Source organism: Miniopterus natalensis, chromosome 11 (assembly GCF_054644295.1).
Source record: "Miniopterus natalensis isolate mMinNat1 chromosome 11, mMinNat1.hap1, whole genome shotgun sequence".
In the NCBI taxonomy this organism is placed as follows: Eukaryota; Metazoa; Chordata; class Mammalia; order Chiroptera; family Miniopteridae; genus Miniopterus; species Miniopterus natalensis.
In genome coordinates, this window is record NC_142091.1 from 52580754 (window position 1) to 52608561 (window position 27808).

Consider the following 27808-nt stretch of genomic DNA (forward strand, 5'->3'; position numbering starts at 1 on the left):
TTTGTCTATGAATAGCTCTAACATGCTCCATTTTTATAATCACCCAGCAGTTTAATTTTAGCCTTTGAGAGGGGGGGGTGTCTTCCTAACACTGATATATATATATGTAGAACTGTATGAAATAGCCAATATTTGGCCATTTTTTTAATGTAGAACCGTATGAAATGGCCAATATTTGGCCATTTTTTTTACTCACAAAAATCATAATTTTATCTGGTTCAACTGAATATTTGACAACGGTGGAAATAGTAACAGAGCTTAACATTCTATGAGAAGTGAGAAATTGTCACTATTACTTCACAGGTGCATTAGATATCGTGTAGCCTTAAGAAGCTCAGGATATCCTGTAATAGAGACCTTCCTTGTCTAGCTTGTTGTCTTCCGGTGGATTTGACCATGCCTCTGACTTCCCGACTATGCCAGTAAACAGAGCTGAGAATTATTTTAATATTAAAGCATTCTTAATTATTTTAAATCTTGAATAATTTCTAATTGGTTAGCATGTAGCTCTTTGCTTTGGTCAGAGATTTTAGAATATGAAACTATTTGCCAAATCTATTTTCTTGGGGTAAAGTATTTTGTTTACTACTTTCAAAATCTCCCAAATTATGTATTAATGATCACCAGTGGTCTAGAATTCGGGCCCAGCTTGTTAGCCATACCTGCCAACAGCTTTTGAGATAAAAAAAAAAAATAGAGGTAATGTATGTGGAAAGTGCTAGAATTGTGCCTGGCATATCATAATCACCTGCTCACTGCTAGAACATCAGGAATTAGAGAATAGAAGGGCGATTTTTGAATTACACCTCCTGCAGAAATGAACACTACGGGGTGACATATACAGGCAGAGGATAGCAGAGCCATCACCTTCATTCCAGCTATCACCGCACTGGGAGGGCAGAGTCCTTCAGGATTTTGAGTTGAATATTGAACATTCAAATTCACCCGCTTGGCTTCACTTACCTGGTTATCAGTGCTTCCAGCACATGTCTTGCACTTCGTACGTGCTATCCTTGGAATTGCAGGGTTGCGATCCATGGGTGGAGTACTCATGAGCAGCCCAGGAGAACCACAAGCTACAGACATTAGCCAGTCGGCTGAGCTGAATTGCGCAGGCTCTTGTGCGGGAATTGGTCACCAAGCTGGTGAGCACGTCTAGCTCTTGGCCTTCGCCTACAAACTACCCCCCTGCCCTCTTCCTTTATGTGTGTTTGTTCTGTGGGTGAAATGATCCATTCTAGTGGTATTTCCCAAACTGAGGGCTCACTGCACTCTGGGGCCTATCAAGGATCTGATGTTTTGTTTTATTTTACTTTTATAGTCTGCTGTTTCTTGAAGACTTAGTGGTGGCTTATGGGTTTCAGCATGTACATATGGCAAAGATTCAAAAAGAGCCAGGACCTTCTAAAAAGAGCATAGTGAGTCAGTGTCAGGCTTGTCAGTAGGTGAGCTGATAGGTGTAAGTTGGCCCTATCACGTTTGTGAGCTGTGTTTAGTGGGGTGATACTTGCTTACAGTGTACCCTGCCCAGGAGGCTGTCTGTTCCATGACAGGACCACACTGCTTGGTCACTGCTGTTTCCCCCTCCCCTAGAGCTGGCCCCCAAGAGACTAAACACTGAGTCATTTTTCAAAGAATGAATGAGTCTACAATAAGGGCTAACTTTTGTACCTTTCGTTCCAGCTTCCTTCCCAGGTTTCTCTCTTTGCTTCAAGGGGAACATTGAGGTCAGAAAATAATAGGAAAATGGAATATTCTAGGCAGTTGGAAAGATAACCCCTGGGGGAATTTGAGATTCTTGTTACCAATTTTTTTGCTCTTGTAGAGAGAATTTTTTGTATCCATATGGACTTACCCATTTGCTGTAACAGCAGAGAGACTCCTACAAAGTTTTTTTTTTTTTTGAAAGGAATTCTTGACAACATTGTTGGAAAGCTGAAGTTATAAATACTATAAAAGATAAGGCGGATAACATTGCCAAATTGAAGGAGCTGGGCAAGGCATTAAAGCAGCAAGAAAAACAGACCAGAGAGAGGGACTTAAGCCCCATCCAGCCCGAGTTCCACATTCTTAAGCTTTCTGTTTTAAAGCCACCAGGAGAGCCTGAGCTGACTTGCTGGAAGCTTTGACGCTTGAATGGCCCAAGCTGGGACAGAAGGTATGGAACCCCTCATACTGCTGAACAAAGATGGCTTTAAACATCAGCCAGGCAGCAGCAGCCTGTGGGGCTTACAAGGGGGCATGCTACCAAATATTCCCCCACCTAGAGAATTTGAAATGCCACCATACATTTCCTTTATTCTGGGGTTCCCTTCTGAGATTACAGCTATGGTGTCTGGGTCCCAGCAGCTCTGTCCCATGGGGTTGTGCAGCTCTAGGACCATGCTGTGGCCCATGAGCCATGTGACCCTGAGATAATTCTGGACCCCAACACTGACATAGGTAGACCAAAAAATAAAAAATAAAACAAATGAAGCTGGGCAAATCATGTGTCAGGTGGTGGCCCCTAGGAATGGAGAGGAAAGAGACAGACAACAGTGGTAACACAGGCATTTAGGAGGGCTTTGCCCAAAGTGCATTTTGCTTTAGGGTTTGATTTCATGATTGGATTTCTTCTTTTCTTTTCTATATTTATTTTTGGAAAGTGGCAGAGGAAGGTGTGTCAGAAGGGTTAGATATGAAACAGGCCTTCCTATTACACGTGACCACAGATGCTGACATTCCCTTTCCATTCCTCCCTGTCTCCGTGCCCAGCCCAGATGTCTCTGGAGCCCCACCTCCAGGACACTGCTCAAGCCATCCCTGGCATCCCTGCTGTTGCCATGGTAATGGGGCCATGACAAGACTTCCCTAACAACTGGAAGGACCCCTGCCTTCTCTCCTTCACCGTGTCAGCTCCTGGGTGCAGCCCTGCGTGGCCAGCCCTCTGCTCTTGCTCAGTGTCATCTCCCTTGCTCTTTCTTGCCCACTGGCCTCCAGCCATTTCTACTTTCTTTTGGTTCCCTAATGTGGAACATTGCCTGCTGCCTGGGAGCTTTCAAGCATTAGGTTTCCTATGATGGGTACGTTCCTTTCTTCCCACTCTGGATTCCCAGAAAACTCTAAAGTCTCAGCTCAAATTCCCCTTCTGTCAGCAAATATTCTTGAGTACCTACGACGTGTTCCATGCTATTTTGGGTGCTTGGGACTACATCAGTGAACAGAACAGACAAAAGCCCGGTCTCTGTGGACCCACTTGCTATCTCTTCCTTAAGAAATTCTTACCTGACCCCTGTGCCCCAGGCAAGTCTTCCAGTACATGACAGATGTTATTTGAGCACCATTTGTTTAATGTCAGTTCCCCTGCGTTAGACCATAGGTTCTATGAGGTGGGGATTGCGTCTGTTTTATTTACCACCCAGTCCCAGCACATTGTCTGACACCCAGTCAGTGCTCAGTGAACATGGGTGAAGAAATGGTTAAATGAATGGATGAATGGTGATATTTTTTTGTTGGCCAGGAGCAATATCAGATGCGGGGCTCACACACATCTGGAAGGAAATTGAGTTGATCTGTGAGGCTCATGAAGAAGCTACACTGTGCTTTCAGCCCCAGAACTTAGAAATTCTCACTCCTCCTTGTCAGGCCTGGACCTCCCATGGCCTAGGTTTTAGGCACTTCATGATTTTTTTAAAAAAATAGCTGTGACCACGCCTGACTTCAGCTCGGCAGCTGTTTGCCTCCCCTCCCAGGACGGAGGTCTCCAAGGGAAGCCCGGGTTGGACGCTCTCAACGTGTAAAAACTGGCGCCGCGTTTACTCAGCGTGCGGAGCCCTGGCCTCCGCTGGGCTGCCGCGGCGCCGGCAGAGCCGGTCTTCATTTGCATCCGTCATTTCCATGTGCTTTGCACTCAGCTTCACTGGTATTCAGGGAAAAATGCTGCCATGACAACTGCCACAGCAGATGGTATTTGATCAGTCTCCAGGCTACCGAGGAGCTATACAGCGGCACTTCCGAGGTTTGCATATTTTGCGTTATCGTGAGACCCCGTCCGGCCTTAATCATGATTGAAATGTGAAGTTTTCCATTTGCTTCTGTCCTCCCTTCTTTCTCCAGTTGTTTGGCATTTGTTTTGGCTTTCCTTGCTCTCTGCCTGTCTTGGGAGGAGATCTACGTCTGGATGTAAGAGACAAAGGCTACAAATACCCACCCAGTCCGTGGGAGTTGGTTGCCCTGCCAGGTCTAAAGTTCAGAGACTGTGGAGAAACTATTCAACTTTGGGATGGAGATCCTGGCTGAGACTGGGAGAAAGGCTTCATTGCAGCCTTTTTCTCTTGGGTGTCCGTGGACCGCACGGGGTGGAGGCCACGTAAGGCACCAAACAAAGGGAAGCCCTGGGAAGTGATCTTGGTCTCAGTTCGAGCCCTAACTCTACCTGTTCATTCATCCAGCGTCTTTGTGCTCCCAGGGTCTCTGAGCCACATTGTGGTCCCCCCTTTAGGCTTTCAGCTAATACTGTGAACTCCAGGATCTCCGTCCCAGCGCTATGGCAACAAGTACAACAGCATTTAAAAAACATGTATGTGTGTTTTTTTAATTTCAGAGAGAAGAAGGGAGAGGGGGAGAGAGAGAGAGAGAGAAACATCAATGATGAGAATCATCCATCGGCTGCCTCCTGCATGCCCCCTGCTAGGGATCAAGCCCGCAACCTGGGCACGTGCCCTGACTGGGACTCGAACCGTGGCCTCCTGGTTCATGGGTGGACTCTCAACCACTGAGCCAGCAGGGCGGGAGTGGTCAGCTTTTTCTTTTTCTTCTTTTCCATGGGAACGTAATTGCCAAAGCCTTGCTTATCAGCTGTGCACAAAATAATATATTCAAGAAGTGGGATAGGATTTTAGGAGGAGACAAGAGGGAGAAGAGTAATTTTATAATTTTACCACAATTTAAACACCAGTGCCTCTTTGTGGAGGCAACAGTCCTTTTGGTATATTACTGTTGTGTTCAATAGCATAAGTAAGGACTGGTAGTTATTTTCTCAAAATTGGGCGTTTGTAATAGGGTAAAATAGCATTTAGAGGTATAATTTTTATTATACTTACAAATAGAAGCAAATTGCTCCAAACACCTCCATAGGGACCTTCCAGCTGTGCTCTGCCTTTCTTCTCCTTCCACCCTCCCCTCCAAGATGGTTCCACCTGGTTGTCACTGTCAGTCATTCTGGGCTGGAGGGAAGAAAGGAGAGTTAAAAGCAACCTCACTTTTCCTCCCTCTTTACAGAAATGACGTTCCACGGCAGTGGCAGGCATGACCCATAGCGTCAGCATTTATTTAGTTTGCAGGAAATTGCATCCTGCCCCTTTTCCTTGAGATGAAAATGTTTCCTTGAAGGTGAGCTGGAGGCTGGGAAGGAGATGGGAACCTGAGCTAAAAAATGCAAGGCTGGAGTAACCTCAAACTCAGGGTTGATGGAGTCTTCTAAAATGGGTGGTTTTATTCAGGTATCCCCAAGCTTAATTTAAAACATTTGGAAGATACGAAGACTGAGAGGTGAGGCGGAAAATGCTGATATCAGAGGGAGGGTGGATGTGACCTTCAGGAAGACTTCTAGAAGACTGGAGCAGACTCTACTCAAATTAGAGCTCTTAACATGTAGACGCTTCACTCTTTGCGGCTTGAAGAAGCTATCAGGATATTGCTCGGGGAACGGCAAGGCGGATGGTTACATGTACACTGGGAAAGACAGTCATTTATTAATTAAAAGTAAATTCCATGGGTTAAATACTTGTTTGAGTTCATAAGAATGTTGGTGGTGCCTGGGAGGTCAGGTGGGCAGTGGGTGGTTGTGGAGGTGAGGGGGATCTCCACTGTGAAATGTAAATGGTGTGATTTCAAAGATCCCTGTGCCACGTCAAAGGCCATTTCTTTTACTTATCCTCACCATTGACATTAATCAAGCCCGAACATTTTCCTGTAGACCAAAAAGTAATTAGCCCTGACAACTGAAGTCAAAGCAGACCTTTGGGGATAACCTAATTGTTCTTTTATGAGGGCTGGACGTTGGCTCACCCTTGGCCGTGGCATCAGCCCTGGCAAAGGTGGGAGGCCTCCCAGTGTCTGTCAGGTGGGCCCCTTCTTGCCACAGAAAACACAAAGGACAGAGGGGTTCAGCGAGGTCACAGCCCTCCCTGGTCATCTGCAATGCCTGCCATCCTGAGAATTTTGTGAGTAAACACTACCCAGATTCCTGCTGAAACTCCCGTTCGCTGTTGGTACATTTGACTGCCTGCTGCCCTGGTGGCTAGAAATTTCTCCCAGCTGCTGGCAGACGGGTGGGTCTGCTAACCTAGTCCCCACCTCCGTTTTTCTGGCAGCTGTTCAAGTTTTCAGGATTGCATTGGTGACAGTGATCAACATAAGAGCTCCAATTCCACCCCGGTTATTTTTGGCAGCCGTGAGCAATCCAAGGCCTCGACTTTTGGCTCTGTGCAGTCGGGATATTAGGTAACCTTTTCCCGTGCAAGTACAGACAGAGAAGAGTGCTGACCTGCATCCATTCACGTCCTGTTTTTCCTTGTCAAAAACTTCAGCGAAAGCCCATTGAACCCTCGGTCTGACATAGCATTTTGTTTCTAATTAGGGATGGCTCTGGGGAAGGCTGAACATTTATTGAGTGTATATTGTTTTGTTTTTTCCTCCTAGATTGAAAACATAGATGCCTGCTTGAATTTCCTGGCAGCTAAGGGAATAAACATTCAGGGGCTGTCTGCAGAAGGTGAGTCAGCGCTTGTCACAAGGCTGCCTTTTCCTCATTAGAAATGCCCACCTGTTTCTTATTGACAACACGCATGCAGTTAAGACGAGATGCTGGTGGGCTCTTCTGGTTTTGTTTTCCTTCTGGTTTGGAGGCATCTCAATGCTTGTCTAGACTTGAGGGTGCCAACTTTTTGACAATCTAAAGAATCACTCCAAGAATGCATATTCAGCCATGCTGGCCATGTCTGCAAGACACAGAGAGAGCAGTGGAGACAGCTGCTGCTCTTTGAGAAAGGCTCAGGCAAACAGTGCTGATTTAATTCACCTGACGAGAAGTTCGGTTAATTATCAAGCCAGGCCTTATCTGTGGGAGAGAGAACACTTAACCACAGAACATATTTAAACTGTACAGTTCCCAGGGAGAAATGCCTAATCTTTATCTCTTACTTTTATTAGACGAAGCAGTACTTTTCCCAGCTTAAAAAAAATAAAAGCATTTGATGTATTAATGAGATGCTACATTTTGACATCCTGATTAGTTTTTAATTAACTCAAATTTGGTGGCTAATTAGCACATTAGTGTTTGCTGGTGGTTTGCTGTTCAATTAAGTATTGGTCTGGAGATGGCTGGTCTGAATTCTCAGCCTCCTTGGGCAACATCTTGCTCTGGAAACGTTCAGGCTCTCTCCTGTTTGTAAACACAAGCAGCTGCCAGCTCCAGAGCTGCCATAGGCCCCGGCATCCTCCCAAACTCATTAGGCTGCACCTGCCTCCACTTTTCCCAGGACAGGTAAAGCAGTCTGGGCTTCAGATGACACCGCTTTTCCCTAGCAAGGTTGGGTTTTGAAAACATGCCCGTTTGCATCTGCTCCAGTGGTCAGGGTGGGGAGGAGAGGAGCAGTGAGGAAGGAAGCAGCCCAGTGGAGCAGGTAAGTTTGCAGAAGTGCTGGATTCTGTTTAGGGCCTGTTTCTTGCCTCTGCTCTGCTCTGCAGTGAAAGCTTGCTTTTCCTGGCTGAGTTTCTGAACTGCAGTATCCTCCAGTGTTGGGGGCGGGGGTGGCCACTGCTGGTGCCTTGTGGGTGTGTCGTGTTTCTGAGTGGGACTGTTGGAATTCCCCTCCACTGTGGGAACTCAGATGTGCCTGGCCTGTCCCAGGTCAGGACTGGTCACACTGCTTCCAGAGGTCTCTGAAGCAGCTGTTGGGTAGTTTGCCCTATTCCCAGCTCTGAGAGGAGGGTCCTTGGTGGGTTCCCTTGCCCCCCTCCTCCGCTGGGTCGAGATCCCAGTGGCCTACACATAGCTGGGGCATGGGATGACTGAATGGTGGTATCCATGGGAAGGTAGGGACATGCAAATTCCCATTCTGAGGAACCTAGTTCTTCCTGGTGGAGAGTTCTTGTGCTGGCCTGTAGGTGGCAGGCACACGCTCCTCCCCGTTTTTGGAAGTGATTGGACCGCTTGGCAGAGTATCAGCAAGGACTTTTATAGTCTAGCTCAGCAGAAAAGGCTCTTTGGGATGTGGACCCCTGGCCACTCTGCCATCTATCTACTCATTGCCCTGCATTCTGCCTTGTCCATCTACACACACACACACACACACACACGCACGCATGCACACATGCACACACTCCCCACCTGCCTCATCCTCTCTGTACCTTAAGGCACAGAGAATCTACTCAATAAATACTTGTTGAATAAATTATACCAACTGCGCTTTTAAGGCTTTTATGTGCATCAGCTCCAGCTCTCACAACTGAAGTTGGGATTTATAATGAGCTGAATTTACAGATGAGAATACTTTGGTTTAAAAAGGTTGTGAGTGACATCCCTAAAGCCTATAGCTAGTGAGTGGCAGAGTTAGGATTTGAACCCAGGTCTGCGTGATTTCAGAGTTCCTGTTCATGGTGTCTTTTGGGGCAGTTGGATAAAATCAAGGCATGCCATGCAGAGGTGGAAGAGAGCAGAAAAGGCTGAGAACTCTGTTAGCTGGACCACAGCCTCATAGGTGTTGTGCAGCCCAAGGAAGCACGTCATGCGGAGACACTCGGCCCTCCTCCCCTTGCCAGTGTTGGACTGTAGCCCCGTGAGTCTGGGCATAGAGATGCATACTTATAAGCAGTGTGTTGAGGTATCAGTTATTGGGTTTATATTTCAGTAACTGCTCCCCACTGTTCTATGTTGATCCCCCATCTTTCCTGCTGAATCCAGACTCGATGATGTCTTGGCTGAATCTGTAACTCTTCAGTCACACTCGTTATTGGGACAGTTTTACGTCAGTACTTATGACTCAGTCTTGTTCATTTTTAAACTTCAATCTCAAATTTTACTCGTAGCTCTTTCCCCCTCCCTCCCAGTGCAGGTGACTTTGGAGGGGGAAGGGGATGGGGCATGATGACATGGCTTCCTTTCCCTGCCCTCACTCCTGTGCCCGCGCCTCCAGGACTGGGGCAGTACAGAGCAGCAGAGTTGGGCTGGTGGTGAAGTTGCTGTCCTCCTCTCGGGTAATTGACCTGTCCCCGGGTGGGAGTCTCTCACACCCTACTGACCAGGGACTCACTCCCATGCTGCTCCCAGGGCCTTGGTAGTGAGATTTGAACAGCTCTTGCTGCTCATTTCCAGCTGGTAGCATTCATGTCCCATCCCCCTGACTCAGGCTGCCCTTTGTCCCCAGGCTAAAGTGGTCCTGGTAGGACTGTAGAGCTCGGTCTCATGATCCTTCCATCATCCACCATAGAACCAGCAGGAGTATGCAGGCTCCACCTTCCACTTGCAGTAGATAGAACAGGCCGCCTGGAAGTCCCCTACCGTATGGTCTCTCTTCAGCTCTTTCCCCTCATTTCAGGTGGCCAAGAGGCAGGTTTGCCAAGTCTCTGCTAAGAAGGTGTCCAGCTGGGGACCGGAAGGCCAGCACCCCCACTTGGAGTGATTCTTTTAGAGCCTCCTTGCCTTTGACTGCACAGAGTGCAGGGACCCTGCCTTCTTGCTTCTTGGTGAGGGAGGAAATATCCTCTCTGTGGTCTTCAAACACTATCACTCTCCCATACCCTCGATGACAGACATTCTCCCATCTAGATCTGCTTACATTAACTTTTTGGGAAGTGAGGGATGATGGTGGTGGTGTTTGGTGGTAAGACTGATTCTGAGCTGTACAGTCTTTAAGGGGTGGTGAATCGCCCCAACCTTTGTCAAGTCCTTGACCTTGGAAAGCAAGGGTACTGCCCAGCTGGGCGTAGCTCAACAGTTGAGCATCAACCTAGGATCCAGGAGATCACGGTTCGATTCCCGGTCCAGGCACATGCCCGGGCTGTGGGCTCCATCCTAGTCGGGGGCGTGCAGGAGGCACCTGATCAATGACTCTCTCATCATTGATGTTTCTCTCCCTCTCTCCCTCTCCCTTCCTTTCTCTGAAATCAATAGATACGTTTAAAAAAAAAAAAAAAAGGGAAGAAAGCAAAGGTACTTAGAGCCTTCTGTCCTCCCGTGGGCCTTATTCACAGTTTCAGGGTTCCAGGAATCTCACTTGACATATTGTTAAATCGCAGGAACAGAAGCCACTTATTGAGAACTCACCCAGTGCCTGTCACTGAGCTAAGTGCCATAACATTTTACATCTTATTTGATCCCCCAGCAACCTTACGAGGTCAGTATTCATGTTATCCCAGTCATACTGATGAGGAGACTGAGGCCCAAAGAGGTTAAGTTCCACGTGGGAAAGGGAGGCCCACAGGTCAGCCATGGACAAGCTTCTCAGTCTGCTGATTCGAAGGCCTGGTGTTTCCTACGACTCACTGTTGTCTACACTTCTAACCACCTGCTTGACCACTAGAAAGCATGATAGTGTTTAAAGGAATAATGTAGTTTTAATGCTTTCATTTTCCTTTTGAAGACAATTGAGTGCCTTGAGGCTCTTTCTGGTGAAAAATAACATGAGCAGTTGGAAAGCCCCGTGCGTACGTCCCCACCCTTTCCCAGTGACTAAAGCTGGTTTCGGACCCAGGAGGTGTATGCACCTGTCCTTGGAGCGTTTCAGCAGCTCGGGTCCTGCCCCGACCTGCCTGTTAGGGAGCCACAGAGAGCCTTTGTTCCAGGCCACAGACAGCAGACGCCTGCGGGCAGAGGTACCGGCCCACGTGAGCCCTGTGGAGATCCTGCCGGTGTGAGGCATGTCCCCTTGACTAGGCTTCCTTGCCCCCTCGGTGCTCCCAAAGGTTACACCCGCCCGATTGCTCTTGGGGACTTGCCAGAGTCCTGTGAGCTTGGGCCTCACCCAGCCCTGGGTGATCTTCAAGATCCCTTCAACCCCTCCCCAGCCCACACGCCACCTGTCATGACCATCTGTAAACCTGTTCCTGAGAGGAAGTGAGCCCTTTATCCCTGGGAGTTTGAGAACACCTGGCCCTGGGCCCATCTTCCTGTACTGGAGAAGCAGAGGTCCAGAGCTCTGGCTTATCCCATGTAGTTCACTAAATGTTTGTCGGGCCCATTCTGTATGTCAGGCACAGCGCTAGGCACTGGGTGCACAGAGTCAACTAGCCTTAATTCCAATTAATAAGAGAGCTGTGCTAATGGTATGTACAGGGTCCAGTAGTGCCCAAAGAATGACAGTCATCAGCTGTGCCTGAGGCAGTCAGGGGGGGCTTCAGAGAGGCAGTGATGTTTCCCCCGGGTTTTATAGGAGGCATAGGCATTCACCAGGCAAAAGGAAGGTGAAGGGAAATGTAGACAGGAGATGAGGCGTAGGTTATATAATGGGGACAAAGAACTAGCTCTTTATCAGTCTTGCAGATTAGAGAAACAGAGGCAGGAAGATCCTTCCAGATGCCTCCAGGAAGGAGTATACACTTTTGAAGTGAAATCAGTTGCTGAGTGGATGAGCTCAGATCTGGGTTTTCTGCTCTGATGTCCAGAGACCTAGATGCTGAGCTTGCTTCTCCTTTCATCCTGATCCAGAAAGCAGGAGGTCTTTCTGGACCTTTCCTGTAAAAGCAACAGGTGGAACATTTCCGTTTCCTCGTACCCATATCACCTGAGTTTGGCAGTGTGTGTGGGACCATTTCTGCCCTCAGCAGAAGGGGCTCCGTAGACTGCTCCCATCTCCTCAAGCCACTCCCCTGTGGGTAGGCATTGAGAGCTTGGCGAGCAGTCACAGAAGGGCTGCAAGAGTCAGGTGGAAAGTTACTTGGCGAATGTAGGTCACGGAGAAGGCTCAGCTGGAGGAGTAATGCCTTGCAGGCTAGTCCCGAATCAGTTGGGCAAGCCCTGCACCACCCACCGTGGCTTAAGGCGATTGAAGAGGGATCCTGCAACTCTGTGGTCGGAGGCAATCCTCCCTTTGGCTCCAAATCCCTTCCTTCCTACAAAGCAGGTTTCTTTGTGTTAGATTATTCCAACCCTGTGCCTTTGTAAACCAGGCCTGTGGTTTCTCTTTAAATAATGTGGAAAGAAAATAACTCTATTTATTCTACCCTTTGTGCCCACATTCCCTATAACATCTATGCAGATTAGTACCAGCTAATGGGAACAAAGAGATCAGTCAGAACCCAAAGAAACTGAGAGTTAAGGCAATACTGAATTCTGATGGAAATTGGAATATGGCTGTGTACTTTGTTCTTCTGTTTACATGGGGCCGCCACAAGAAGAGAGAGGAGAGCAGGATTCCTGTTGGTTTAGACGCCAGCTAGCCAGTGTCTCCTTGGACAAATCTACTCTCTAGATCTATGTTATTTTCCTTCCCTAGATAGCAAGAGGGTGAGGATAGTTGATCAGATACAGAACGATACTCTTTTTCCAAGGCCTTGGGAAATGTCATAAGGGAAACATTTTTGTGGGCTGGCAAAAGGACGTTTTGTTTTTAGAATGCCTGTGGAGCTGGTGTACCGGGCCTGAAACACAGACAGATGACATTTAGAAATATGGAAAGAATACAGTCCCAGCTATTTTGGATACTATTTGTTAATGACCACCCATAGCATAAACTGGGTGGCTTTCAACCCCAAACAGAGCCTTCACCACTCTTGATTTTTGTGTTCTGAAAAGAAAATGAAACAGTCCAAATACCCACCAACTGGGGAATGGATAAACAAAATGTGATATATCCATATAATGGGATAATACTCAGCAATATAAAGAAACTAATGATAAATGCTCTAACATGGATAGACCTTAAATACATCATGCTTAGTGAAAGACGCCAGTTGTAAAGGACTATGTTTCATATGATTCCATTGATATGAAATGTCCAGTAAAGGCAAACCAGCCAGATTAGAAGTTGCCTGGGAATTGAATTTGTATGAGCACGAGGACTCTTTTCAGGGTAATGGATATATTTTAAAACTTGAATGTTACTAAATTTACTAAAAATCATTGTACATTTAATTTTATAGATGCGAATTATACCTCAATAAAAAAAAAAAAACTGTTTAAAAAAATAGAAAGAAGCTGAGTTTCCTCTAATATGAGATTATTTATGGCCAACCTTTTTCTTCCCCCTGTGACTAGCACAGGGGGATGTGCAGGGAGATGGACAGCGGCCCAGCTTCCTTTAGGCAAAGAGCCCTGTGTTGAGTTCTCAGGAGGCCACAGGTACAGTGACTCTGTTTTCTGAGCCAAAGAGGGAAACACTGAGCCAGGCAGTGTCCTGGATGCTTTGCCTGCATTTTCTCATTCAATCTTCACTTAATTCTCATAACAACCCAGTGGGAAAGGGGCAGCACGCATCTGCCCATTTTAAAGATGAAAATGGAGGCTCAGAGTTGAATCTTGTAAATACTCAAAGTCTATAAATGAAGGACTGTGGGGATTTGAACCTAGGTCTTTCTGGCTCCTAAAATCAGTGTTGCCTCCTTGGAAAAAGTGTGCTTATGGGAGCACTGTGCTCTCTGACAAGTGAAAAGATGTTTTAGGGAATAATTGGGCAAATTGTTATGAATAACAAGTGACTTAACAGCCACAGCAGGCGGCCTAGGCTGCTGACTAGGTTGGGCTCTGGCCTGTCCTGGGTTGGGCTGGTAGGTTATAAGAAGGCTGGCGTGGACATGCCAGCCTATTGCAGTGAACAGCCTCTGAGCCCTTGGATATACTGATTTGCAAGTCCTCCCTTCTTTGATTTGCTTGCATGATTTAAAAAATGTATTATGGAATGTTTGACACATGCCATAATTTAAGAATTCTTGTAGAAGAAGAATGAGGAATACTTAGATGACCACCAGCTAGCTTAATAAAACATTATCTGCTGTGCCTTTAAACTCAGCACACATGATGACTATAAAGCAAGCCAAGTTATACAGTGTTAGGAGACCAGGCGTCGAGCCAGAGAAACCAAGATTCAGACCCCAACTCCAGCATTTATTACCTTGGGAGGTCATAAAACCTTCCTGAGCCTCTGCTTCCCCTTAAGTAAGAGAGGGGTGATAATACTCACTTCCCAAGTTGTAGGGATTGAATGAGATTATTTACGGAAAGAGCTTAACCTGGTACATGCTAATTAGTAATTATTATAAATAAGTTGTATATAATCCGACAGCAGTTATAAAAGGCACTGAAAGTCTTACATAGATTTCATTTATTCCATGATTAGCTCTACTTTCTCCCTCCAGTGAATTTAATTTTGAGGAGAAATTGTCTGGTTTCCCAGATTCCATGCCAGCTCTTGATTGACTCATTGTGGTTCTGTCCCTAATCCCCATCTCTGTCCAGCTAGGCACCCACGAGTGTGTCACTCCCCCTCCGTTTTCCCAGGAGTCAAATGAGTCAAGTGCACTGTCCTGCCCCAGCCTCCCATTCCGTGGCCCTGAGGCCTCGTAGGAACATTTAGAACCAGAACTAGAACCAACCATAGGTGTGTGACTCTCCTTTGGTTTCCTGAGGATGGAGCAGGAAGCAGAGCTGAAGGGTTAAAGTTGAACTATCCAAAGAAACTGGGGGGCTTGGCCACCTCCTTGGAACTTTCTCTGCTCCCTGCAGTGCAGACAGTGGCTTATAAGCATCCTGATTTGTCCAGGTCAGTCTAGCTTACACTTGTCATCCTGGTGTAATTAAGAGCACCCCACCTTCACTCTCCCAGGTATTATGATAAATTATAAAGTCACCATAATAAAAATCCTCATTGTTAAGGCATGAAACTGGAACTATGTGGGAATCTCATACAGGATTTTAGGGTTAACACCATGACATCATATCCAAGATGAGTGAAGGATTTCACTGTTTACAGTGAGCTTTCCACACATACGCTCTCATGTGTTCTGCAGAACAACCTTGTGTCATAGGCCGGCTGCGTCAATGTTGCCATTGAGGCCCAGAGAGATTAAGTGACTTGCCCAGGGTTGCACAGCTAGTAAGTGGTAAAATACAGACTGGAATTCATGGCTGAGGTTTTCCAGAAGTTCTGCTCCTGTGAGTTTTGTCCCACCCTCAGAACCTGCTAGCTCCCAAAGTAGAGAGTGAAGGCTGAATTCTAGGAGTTTGTATTTTCAGTTTCTACAGAGCTTGGAAAGGGGTCTACTGCAACAAGAGGTAACAGCCTGGTCTAATCAGCAGCTCACACCCTGGGCACTGGCAGGCTTGCAAGGAATGGGGCGTGTGTCTAAAAGGACCCCATTCACACCCTCTGCCCTTCAACTGGTCCTGGGAGGAAACTTTTGTTCCTTTATCAACAGCCTCTTCCCCAGCCTGGGCTAACCTAGGGAGGGGGGCGTGTTACCCACACAGATGAGGCTTCCCTTCTTCCAACCTCACTCCCTCAGCTTAGGGTCTAAGTAACACAGAGGGAGCCCCCAAAGTTCCTCCATCTGTGTGTCTCATGCTGGTTGGCCCTGTTGCTTCACCCTCAGGGTCAGTTTAGAGCCTGGCTATTGGATCTGGTGTTAAAAGCCCAGCACACAAGAAGGGATTGCCCTGGGAGAAACACCCTCGCATCCACAGCCTCTGCCTGTGAATAAATACTGTATTCCTTCTCTGCAGCTCTTTATGCGTGTCTTGAGGCAAATGCATTTTAACACCTGAAAAACTCCATCTGGAATAAAAATTTTCTTATCTCTACTCTGCTCTAATTTCTTTTAATCTAGGAGAATTTTTGTGTAAGTTCTTTCTAGAAGCAAGTCCTCTAGCCTATCTCAATTTGAAGTTGTTTATTCAACAGACAGGAGAGACCCAGAGCCAAGTGTCGGAGGGCACGGTGACCAGGGAAAGCAGTGCGAGGACTTGGGAATGGGACAGCAGCTACTTGGTACACTCCAGGTGGCTCGTAGCACAGAATGCGGACTTGGCAGAGCCCCGCGAAGACCAGTGTGTTTTCCCCGGTGCTGGAGAGCTCCTCTGTGCCCGGATCATTGCCCGGCCCCTGGAACAAGCATGGTCTTGCTTGGGACTCTTACCTTTTTGGTTCTGCCCCTACTGAGAGTTTCCGCCTGGCACTCGCAGACATCCAGTTGCAACTTGCCTCGTGTATCCACTCTAATCCCAGCAGGGAGAATAGCCTAATTTCTCTGTGGTTTAGGCCTGGTTTTCATTGACTGCGATGCCAATTACACAAGTGTTCAGGAAATCTGTCATATCCTAGAGGAATGCAGTGCATGTGAGGGCTGAAGCAGCCCATTGAACTGGAGCAAGAAAGGACTGCGCCTCTAACCACTCTCTGTTGTCTCGCAGAAATCAGGAATGGGAACCTCAAGGCCATTCTAGGCCTCTTCTTCAGCCTCTCCCGGTACAAGCAGCAGCAGCAGCAGCCCCAGAAGCAGCACCTCTCCTCGCCACTGCCGCCGGCCGTGTCCCAGGTGGCCGGGGCCCCCTTCCAGTGCCAGGCTGGCACTCCTCAGCAACAGGTGCCAGCCACTCCCCAAGCCCTGTGCCAGCCTCACCAGCCAGCACCACATCAGCAGTCAAAAGCACAAGCCGAAATGCAGTCCAGGTGGGGGCTTCTTGCCAACTGATAATTCTGTTTTTTCCGGGGTCCTCCTTCACACCATCCGAGTTCTAGCCTATATTGAATGTGGTGTTTATTCGAGCCTCTTCTGTGCTGAGAACTACTGATAGTTAGTGGGGAATTAGCATGACCTTGAAATGCAGGCAGCCTCCTGTGCCTGGCGGTGATACGTACTTTTTTAAGTCAGAATCGCCAGCAGCCAGAGCTAATTGGCTGCTCCTGCCTTAACTCTGGCTTATGATACACTCGCTTGTGTGCAGTAAACAGTCCCTAAAATAGACTTCAAACTTCTTTTGCATGTTTGCCTGCAAGCTGGGTGTTCAGTGTTATATGTGTGAGTAAATTTACTTACCGGGGGCCATAGTTGTCCTCCAGCAGATTGCTCTGCTTTGCCAGAAGAGAAATGACAGGAACAAAGAAGAAAGCTAGCAAGTGGTCCTTAGCAAGCAGCCACTTTCCTGGAGAAGGCCAGCATCCCACTAAATATGCTGAGTTTTGTTGACTGTGGAGTGTTGGTGGACATGTCGGCTGTGGCCCTCCACTCTGCAGGACTAGGCCTAGATTTTGTTGGTGTCCCCAGAGGGACTGACGCTTGCCAGTGGGCCTCCCCATAGAAGGATGTGTAAGCAAAGGGCCAGGGTAGTCCCCATCTCCTGTGTTACAGTGGGAATGGGTGCACTCCTAAACAACTCTGCAGAAGATCACCTTGTAAAGCATTTGCTTTAATGGCCAAAAAATAAGTAGGAGATTAGGAATTAGAAAGTTTTTGACTCATACTAAAGTTTGAGAAAAGTCCCCAATAATTGTTGTTTTTCAGCTGTAAAGCTTTAGCTATCAAACTTCAATGTCACTTATCAAACTCACTGCTTGGTTTCATTTAATATGGGCTGAAGAGCAATGGCTTTTTTCTTCCATCCCCGCAGCACCAGCATTAATAAGCACACGGCTTCTCATATACCTTCATATCCTTAGCAGTCCATTGTAGTTGGCAGAGCACAAAGCAGTTCAAACAAAGCAGGTACCTTATAGAAGATTTTATATCCCCATGAGAAGTGCTGTTTCCCAGTTGTGATGCTGTTAAAACCAGCAGTGATGGATGTGATGTAAATCAGATCCCTAATGAATTATCTAATTGTATCCAGTTCACATTATGGAAATTTGTGGGCTAGCAGAGATGCCTGGACTCGCAATGAGGAACAGCCAGCCAGGCAGCTAGCCTCTGCACCCCCGCCCTGAAGAGCCACTCTCTGATCAGACGTAGCCTATCCAAGCTGGATGGGTGAGTGATCAGGACATCACTTCCCACACTGATTCTGCACAGTGCTCATTCCCCGGGTGATAACTTGCCAGGGGAAGCATCCTGTGAGGGAAGAAGTTGGGGAAATAATCTGGGTTAAGTTGTTATAACAGTTACTGAAGTTCTCAGATCCTTGAATCTGCCAACACAAGTTTATTTAGTTAGCGTTTGAAGGGCTTCTGTGTGCCTGCCACTGCCCTAGGCACTCGGGGAGGTCAAGGGTGCAGGAGCCGGCCAGGGTACCTGCTCTCTACATTCTGTTGGAGGAAGCAGGCTAGTAAACAGCGAAGAGAAGTCTCAGACAGTGATGTGACAAGATGATGGGATTCAGAGGGGTTGGGTTGACCCTTAGGTTGGGTTGGTAGGAGGGTCTCGTTGGAGACGCGACACCGAAGTTGAAATATGACTGACAAGGAGTGAGCCACGCAGAAGTCAGGTGTGGACTAGAGCAGGCAGAGGAGCAGCTGGCGCGAAGGCCCGTGAGAGGAGAAGCACGGCAGGTTGGAGGAGCAGAGAGGAGGCTGGTGTGGCTGGAGCTCAGTGGGCGAGGGGAGGTGGGGAGTTAAAGGTGGCTGGTATGCAGAGAGGGCTGCCACCATTTATATGGAGGGCAGTGTGACAGGTGGCCCCTGGACTTGAGCAGTGCGATGGCCCTGAGGACAGGTCACAGAGTGCTGGCTAAGCTGGGCAAAAGGTTCATATTTCATTCTAAAGGTGGCAGGAAGCCATTGGAGAGTCTTGAGCAGGAGAGAGACTTGATTTGATTCACAGTGTTTAAAAAGTCGCCTTTGCTTCCCTCTGGAGAGTACGACTGAGGAGAGTGAGCACAGGAGGGAGGACCCGGGGCTGCAGTTTCTGTGGTTCTCTGGGTGATAGCAGCTGGGGCCAAGGTGGTGGAGCAGCTGTAGAGATGGATCAACTCGGAATATTTTAGAGGCTGAGCCAACAGGACAACAGAGAGACTGACTGCCTGGAGTGAGGGAGCAAAGCCTAGAGCTCGGGCTTGAGCAGCGAGGGAAATGGCATTTACTGAGATGAGGCAGCCGGGGAGAGGAGCACGTGTGTTCCGTGAATCCTCAGAAGAGGGGCATAGAAAACGTTCCTCAGATGTGGCCACAGAACTTTTATAGAGCATCTCGCTGCCTCGGGTTCCAGGGCACACGTGTGGAGAAGCACTGGGCTTGTGCCACTGAGCTGGGCTGCTCGAGGCAGCCGTTTCCACAGTAGGCGTTTATTTTCTTAAAAGAACCAGATGTTCCAGTCAGGTCACCCCCCTCCCAGTAAGAAAAAACATCCTACTATTAATAAATCCTTTACCTAAAGATGAGCCAAGCTCACCAAAGCCAGGTTTTTATATTCATTTATTCCAGAGTGGCTCCTGCCATCGTGGTGGGGACAGGGACTGGTCTTTGGAGTTACTGTCCATTCTCACTCATCCTTTATCTGGGCCAGATCGGGTGACTTCTGCAGATAACTGGTTTCATCCGTTATCTACTGATACTTTCTCTTTTTACATCCAGAGGCTAATCTTATTTTCCAGTTCTAGGGACATGATAGTCCATGCTGGCCCTCTGGCTATAGATTTTTTAAAAAGTAAAGTTCCCTCGCTGGCTCAGGTCCATTGTCACGCTCCCCAAGTGGAGGCTCCCTTTTCCCTCGTTACCGAAGCTCTTGTCACTAATCTACGCGGTGGCGGAGAACGCGATCGCCGTTCTACCTCTTGAATCTCCTCTCCAGTCTAGAGTCCAGAAGGGGAGCCGAGCACCCCAAGACTCGCTTCCCTCTCCATCTGTATCTACCTTACACATTGTCGGTATTCAGCCATTTAGGGGAAATCCAAAAAATTGCAAATATATGATCCAAAGCCCCAAACTTAGTGTATTCAGAATACTCCGAATGATCATTTTTACCACTGAGAGTAAAAGTTTCCAAGACCAGCAAAATTTGCAAACATCTGTACCCTTTTTGGGGCCCACTTTATGGAACATTGAGGTCATTCATCAGAAAAGCACCCTGGTAGAACAAGCACATGAAGTGGAAGCATCTGCGTACTTTAGAAAGGTGCAAAGTTTTCTTTACCTGTCAGGGATCCCTTGCCTTAGTGTTTTATTGTGGGGAAAAAGCTTTAGAGTGACTAGTAGCAACAAAAGATATTTGGTGTTTAAAAGAGGGAAAAAAATAAAGAGAACCTCAAAAGTTTTTGAGTAATTTTGACAGCAGTTTCTTCACATTGGAAGTTTCTTTACATCAAATCGGAAAAGTTAGACCTAGAAAGAAAGCTGCATATTGCGGGAAAGGTGGGCAGATGGAAACCCAGGAGCATTTCATTATCATAAGACTCCGCTCTTTATTTGTGTGTCTAATATATCTTCTCTCCCCTCACTCAGCTCTTCAAATTTTTTCTTTTCCCATCATGCAGTGCATCATCCAAGGACTCATCTCAAAGCAAAATCATCCGCTTCACTCTGGGTCAGAAAAAGATCTCTAGGTTAGACTTCCTCTGTGTCCTGCAAAGCATGGTTTCAACCCAACCCACTATTCCCTTTGTTCCTGCTATGTTTCCTTTTGATTTCTCTCCCCATTTCATGTTTGCAGTTCGAGAAAACCAAACATGCTTTGGCTAATGTTGGAGAGTTTTGAGAGTGGGCATGGGGTTGTTGGGGGGTGGCAGAGTGCAAGTAAGTGAGGTTGAGGTGTACATAATGTTTCTGCATTTCATTGATTTGCGCTTTGATTGCTTGGTCCTCAAAATCCATTCTGACTTAGGGAGAGCTGAGTGTCTAGGTGTTTTTCATAGTGGTTTTATGATGTTTGGCTCCCTGCTCTGTCCTGACCCTGATCCCACCTCACCTGCATCTTATTTATGTGTTGTACTTTCTGTTGTTGTTAAAATTACTAACATGGATTGGTTTTCTCTTGAGTTACAAAGACCTGAAGCATGACTCCAACTGGTCAGAGGAGACAAAGCAGTAAGACAGCTGTATCTCATTTTTGTTTCGGGGTGCCCTGTGTACCATGGAGGGAACTCCTCAGTCTCCTGAAATAAAAAAAAGTGGGGCTTGCTCACTAACTAGTCCTCTTGCTGCATCCTGTGAGGAGCCATTCTAGGGTATGGGACATGCCAGTGACCTCGTTCTATCTAGTGTTATTTTAAAGGTATCAGCACCTAACATTTCTTGAATGCCTGTTTCTTTAACGCTTATCTATAATAGACGATTTGAACACACGATCTTAGTTAATCCTCACATCAGTCTTCTTATAGTAGGTCATGTTATTATCCCCAGTTTATAGGTGAGGAAACTGAAATTCATGAAGTTTGGGTAAGCTATGCAAAGTCACACAGCAAACGGGAAAACCAGGATTTGAGCCCATGTGATCAAACCCCTGCACCCTCACTTGACCCACGGTGCACACACTTCTCCCCTCCTCCTCCTCATGAATTCCGGTATTTATGTGGGTGTCAAGGCTGCTTTTAAAATCTTACGTTTCCTCCATTTCTCCCGGCCTTTCGCTTCACATTGCCTTGTAGCATCCAAACAGGAGAAGAATTCCCTGCTCGTTCTGGCTAGTGTCAATCTTTCATTGCATTCTCACGTAAAGCTGAAGAGATACCCATTCTTCATTTCTATCTGTATTCATGTAACAAATACACACTGAATGTCCGCTTGCTACCCCCACTCTTAAGCTCTCAGTGCCTTTTCTAACCAGAATTTACTTTTCTAAAAAGCATGCACGCTGGGAGCCCCACTCAGGATCTGCCTGCAGGAGGTGGGAGGAGAAGCTCTCTGTAGAACAAGTCAGCATGTTACCCAGGCTCGGTTATGGGATGAATATACATCCTGGAACCTACACCTGTCACTGCTGCTTGTGGCCATGTGTCTTACTCAGTTCGGTCTGCTGTACCTAACCCCCACAGACTGGGTAACTGAAACAACAGACATTTATTTATCACAGTTCTGAGGCTGGGATGTCTGAGGTCAGGGTGCCAGCATGATCGGGCTCTGATGAGGACCCGCTTTCAAGTATCTAGGTGGCTATGTTTTTGCTGTGTCCATACGTGGTAAAGAGCAGAGAGGCAGCAAGCTCTCTCCCACCTCTTCTTATAAGGCACGAACGCCACCATGAGGGCTCCACCTTCGTGACCTAATTACCTCCCAAAGCCCGTTTTCCGGACACTATCACATTGGGGATCAGGGTTACATCTGAATTTGGTGGGTGGGAGAGGGGACACACAGACATGCAGCTGCATGCTAGTGATTGTGTTCCTTAACGGAACGAGGCCCAAGTTGGAACAGACACCCACCACACTGGTAAGCAGGGCTCCCATTATTTTGAGTGTCCTGAAAGTGTCCATACATAGGAAAGAAAAGGAAAGGGTGAGCTTGAGGAGGCATGGGCCTTAGTGTTTGTTCACATGATGTGCTTAGTTCTGGGAGAGAAAACAGGAGCTAGCTGGGAAAAGATCTGATTGGGAGCACATGCCCATCCCGCCCATGATCTTTTATGGGTCCCAGATGAAGGAAGGAGGCAGTGGGAAGAGAGGAAGAACTGAGGGTGAGGGCAGGTCTGCCCCTTCCCCAAGGGTCTGCTGGCGCAGGGCGGTGTGGGGGGCTTTCAGATTGAGCCCCTCACTTTCCTTCACGGTCATATCTTTCACCTAGAGTTTGGTCACTGATGAGGCCAATAAATGGACATTCTTTGTTTCATCATTTGCCTAATCTGGCCTCCCCTTACTCCCCACTTTCCCACCCCCAGTGTGGAGCACAAGCCCAAAGAATATTTGAGCTGGTCAGACACCATAAGTGTAGCAGTAAGTTTGGTTGCCCAGACAGCCCTACTCCTTTGGCTGAGTGGGACTTCTCCCCCAGAGCCTTGGAAATAGGTCTCTGATTCACGTGCAGACACCTTGAACCAAATGCCTTGAGGAGTCACCAGGGATACTGAGCTGGGTGAAAAGCCTCACCCTTGAATCTGAAGGCAGGGAAGGGCCTGTGGAGCGAATTGGTACCGGAGTGAAGGATTTCCATGTTGTTTTGCCTTTGGCCTCTGTTACTGTCTCTTGGCATCCCTGGTTAGCCCTCGGCATTTGGCCTCCTTCTACCTGCGGGAGGCAGAGAATCATGGTGGCTGTGCGTGCATCTTTGCATTTAAACCGAGTGAAAGCTTGTTTTCACCACTGACTGTGTTACCTGGGCAAATTGTTTAATCTCCATGAGCCTGTTTCCTTTTTGGTAAAATGGGATAGTCCTGCCTCACAGTGTGCTGTGGTTTACATAAAGTCATTGCTAATCCTCTAATACTTGGGTGTAACCAGCGCACCATAACTAGCAGTTATGTTGGTGTTGGTATTTGGGGTTGACCTGGGCCAGGTAAGGCGACCAGGCCACTTCCAGCAGGTCCCACAGAGTTGATCTCCACACAGCCATCTTCTGGAGAGGAGTCTGTGGGGCTAGAAGTCTGGCCCAGCTGCTGAAAAGCAGATGCCACGGAGATGAGAGATTTAGCACTTAATCATCTTGTCTAGCAAAAAGCATCTCTGATTATGATCCCCGCCCCCCCCCCCCCCCCCCCCCCCCGGCCCTGAGCATGTGCACACAAGCTGCCATCCTTCCTGGGAGGGCCATCCTCTGCTCCCCGCCTTTGAAGTGGTTTTGGGGGGAAGAACAGCTCCCTTCCCATCAGCACGTACAGCGCGGGGAGCCGGGATGCCCTTGCAGGTTACGTGCCGGGAACCGTGGCTGCACGGCCCCGCCTGCTGGGCCCGGCACATGTTGCAGAAGTTGACCGTGGCTCCAATAGCAGCAGGGCTTTTCTTCCGCCGCTTTGTTCCACCACATCCCTTAAACTCAATTTTTTTCTTAAAAAAAAAAAAAAGCCACGTGTATGTTTGAAGGAACCCATCTGTGTCCTCTGTCACTTTGTAACTGTTTGGACATGGAACGATCTTGAGAAGTGGAGTTGCACTTCCAGAGGAGCCGCTGGAACCTTCCGGCGCCGTAAATGATGCAGAGTGTAAATGACACAAGGCTGGCCGGCCGTGCTCCTCTCTCTCTGCTTTTCTTCGGTGAGGCAGGCACCCTGGGCAGCATCTGCCGTGGTTCCTGCAGCTGTTCCATGTGAGTGAGACCCAGCTCTTCAGCAGAGGGGGATTCTAGCATACAGACAGCAGCTGCTTCCAGGCTGGAGCTTGACAGAAGTTCTCCTGATGCACAAGGATGTTAATAGTAATGAACTTCAAAATGTTAGCCAGAGGCCTAGGGTCTGTGTCACTGTGAACTGGAAGATAGTCAGTGATTCCGCTCTGGCTCTGCTCTCAACTTCCTAATTAATACCTCACTGCTAGAGGCCAGGACAAAGTCCAAGATTCACACTGACATGCTCTGGCCCTGCCTGCCTCTCCAGCCTCACTTCCTCCCACTCTGTTCTCCAAGCCCCAGGACACAGCTGACCTCTCTCCCCTACTTTTTTTACAGTCATCCCTCTGCATAACACCTTTGCCTCTCACCGTGACACCCTACCTTCTTGCCGTCTCTCACGTTCCCATTCCCATTCCCATTCCACATGCCACATCTCTCAGGTTGTTTCTATTTGGAACCTTCCCTGACCATCCACCAACTTCCGAGGTTATAATTTTCCTTCTTGAAGTTGCTTCTGAACTTTGCATATTCTTTTATCAATATGCATGTAGTTTAGATGTCAGCTGGGGCCAGTCAACTCCTTAAGATCTAGATAAGACTGAGCTAGAACCCTGTCTCAGTCTGTTGGGCTGTCATTACAAAATATCACAGACTGAGCAGCTTATAAATAATAGAAATGTACTGCTTGCAGTACTGGAGGCTAGAAGTCCAAGATCAGGACACCAGCATGGTGGGTTCTGGTGAAAGCCCTCTCCCAGTTTGCAGACTGCTGACTTAGGGACAAGCTAGTTCTTCTGGATCCTCTTTGATAAGGGCATTAATGTCATTCATGAGGGCTCTACCTAATGACCTTAGTCACCTCCCAAAGGCCCTATCTCTTAATAACATCACATTGCTCATTAGATTTCAACATACGAATTTTGGGGAACATGATCATTCAGACTATAGCAAAACCCTCTTCAATTTGTAGAAAGTCTAGTACCCTCCCCATGATCGCTTAGGTATCTTAGGTTCTCATGGGTACCTTTGGCTTTGAAATCCTATATTTGAAGTCCTGTACTTTTAATTCAGTCTGAATTAATTCTGTTTGTAAATGGACTCACTATCCCAAAGAATGTTTAGGTTCCCTCATGGGTAGATCTAACTAAGTGTTTTCTTTACTTTCCACCCACCACACCTTCATTCATAGCCTTTGTGTGTGAAGTGGACTTTCCTAAAAATTTCAGCAACTGTCCAAACCCATTCAGCAGAACCCAAGTTTTTTGCTGTAGTTTTTTAAATACCTTTATTGATTTTTAGAGAGAGGAGGAGAGGGAGAGAGAGGGAGAGAGAGAGACATTGATGTGAGAGAGAAACATCAGTCGGTTGCCTCCCGCACGCACCTTGACCAGGTATTGAACCCTCAACCTGGGTATGTGCCCTGACTGGAAATCAAACCCGCCACCTTTTAGCGTACAGGATGCTGCTGCAACCAACTGAGCCATACCATCCAGCCAGGGCCAGAACCCAAGTTTTAAAGCTCATTGTTGACATAGATTTCCTTTGAAAATTGGAAGAAATTTACTAGGTTTTCATCCGGTTTTTCCATTTGGTCAAGCTCAGGGAGCTGTCCTGAGTAGAGTGTAGTGGTGATGGGTAGAGAGTGACACGTTGGCCTGAGCTTTGGTGGCTTTTGCTAGCTAAATATGTGTCAGTCCTTTATTTGCCATGTCATCTGCCCTCATGGCCTTCAAGACCTCCTTCTCCATGTCTCAGGAAACTTGGCACAACCTGCAGCCATTCCAAGGATATGCCACACCCATCAAAGGAGCGCCTCTGGGTCCTGACTCAGTGAGGAGAATCTGGAGATGACCACCCATAGGAAACTCAGAGCTGTCTTAATTATCCAAACCAGGAATGTTTGGCTTTGGGCAGTGGGGCCCACAGATGGCTCAGAGGTACCCCAAGTATAAGGTCTCAGTCAATCAGACACCTGAAGCAGATTCTCCTCTGGAATGTCACTTAGGGATATGACAAGTCCTGTCTGCCAGAGCCTATCTTGCTCATTGAAAATGTTGATCTCAAACTCTTTACAATGATTTTGTCTAGCTATCTTCTGATACTTTAACCCGGATTCATTTATTTCTTTGTCTCCTTTATGGCAATGCCCAATTCCTTTACGAATCAATGCTCAGCTGAGAGGATGGGCAGGGGAACCACATGCATTGAGTCCTGACGACAGCCAGGCATTGTCCCATTTCAAGTTTACAACTATTCCCATTGGGTAGTTTATTATTATTCCAAAGTTACAGATACGAAACACGAATCACAGAGAGCTTACAAGACCAGTCCAATGTCATGGGGATGGAGAAAGCCCATATTCTGTCTGTTCTACCACACTTGCTCACAGAGGACAGGACTCCGTACCTAACTCAAAGCTGTACCCACCCCATCCAGTACTTTGATTTCTTGCCTCTATAAAGGCCCTGTGCTGCCATGAAAAATCTATGGTCCAGCCCCTAGTCAGGGCAGTGGGGACTCTCCAGCAATTCTGAAATGATAGCAGCTTTTCCCTCCTTGTTGCTTGTTTTTTCAAATTCCCCACTGGGGTAGGATGCTGCGACCCATGTTACCCGGCACCACTTAATACCATTGCTGTGACCTCATCTTGGAACAAGCCCATAATCTTTTTTCAGGCCTCTCTGGGCATAAAGACTCCTACAGAGTCCAGCCCAAAGGAGCCCCACCTCTGTATCTACAGAAGCTCTACCACTGGCTGTGACCACTCAGATAGCACTGGCATGGACGACTTGCAGGATGCTGTTTGCATTGGAAGCAGAACCAGGAGGCACCAAGATCCCTTTGCTGTACCTGTTCATTCAGTTATACTGGCCACCTGTTTCCCAAACGCAGGCACTGGCACTGGCACTGCTGGTCTTGTACCCCACTCTGTGCCTGTCTTTGTGGCTGAATATCTTCTCCAAACAAGATAGGATACATGACAGAGGGCCAAGTCCTCCTAGTACAGTGGGAAGTGATGCCTCTTTGGGGGAAGAGCTCACCCCCTTTCTTCACCCCCTTCCTTCTCTCTTAGCTCCCAGTCAAGGAACCGGGCCAGCTGCTGCTTAACTGTACAAATTTACAGTCCTCACACCAGCTCATGTTCTCTGTTTACTCTACAACCATCTTTCTTGCTTGGCCAACAAGAAAAAGTTTAAAGTGACTGCCTGCTTATATCTAAAATGCTTCCAGACTGCAGACTTCTTTGGTGCTTACAAATTTGCATGGAAAGAGAAGGCTGTGAAAGCTTTATGAGTTGAAAATTCAGACTTATCACTAGATCTTATGCTTGTCGGCTGAGGCTCCAGTGGCTTTTAAACATAGCTAAGTGGGTTTTAGCAGAAAGATATAACTAAATATTCCACCATTTATTCATCTTTCAGCTTTGATGATTGGAAACAGCCTGCTTAGTAGTCCCTGAACCAAAATTCTGACTTCGGGTCTTACCCTTAACTCTTTGGGGGAGTGGGTCATAATATCTTTAGACACATTACAAAGAAGTCTGCTGACTTTATTTCCCAAACCACCCAAAATGAGGTGTTTTATTTAAAGGGAAAGTGTGTATGTCTTTAGGCTAACAGATTCCTCCTGGTTTTACAGAAAGAACATATGACTTTATCCATCTACTGTGCAGAGAAGCTGGGTTTCAGCCCTAGAGTAATGCCTATGGAGACAGGTTG

General features: G+C 47.4%; 1 protein-coding gene across 1 annotated transcript in view; it reads left to right on the top strand.

Annotated features, from left to right (window-relative positions):
• NAV2 (neuron navigator 2) overlaps positions 1–27808 on the top strand; it is a 341354-nt gene that overhangs the window by 134170 nt on the left and 179376 nt on the right. Inside the window, exons 4-6 of the mRNA XM_087821777.1 lie at positions 6682–6754; positions 16382–16640; positions 20372–20440. Coding sequence (XP_087677903.1) covers positions 6682–6754; positions 16382–16640; positions 20372–20440 — 401 coding nt within the window. The remainder of the gene's footprint in view (positions 1–6681; positions 6755–16381; positions 16641–20371; positions 20441–27808) is intronic.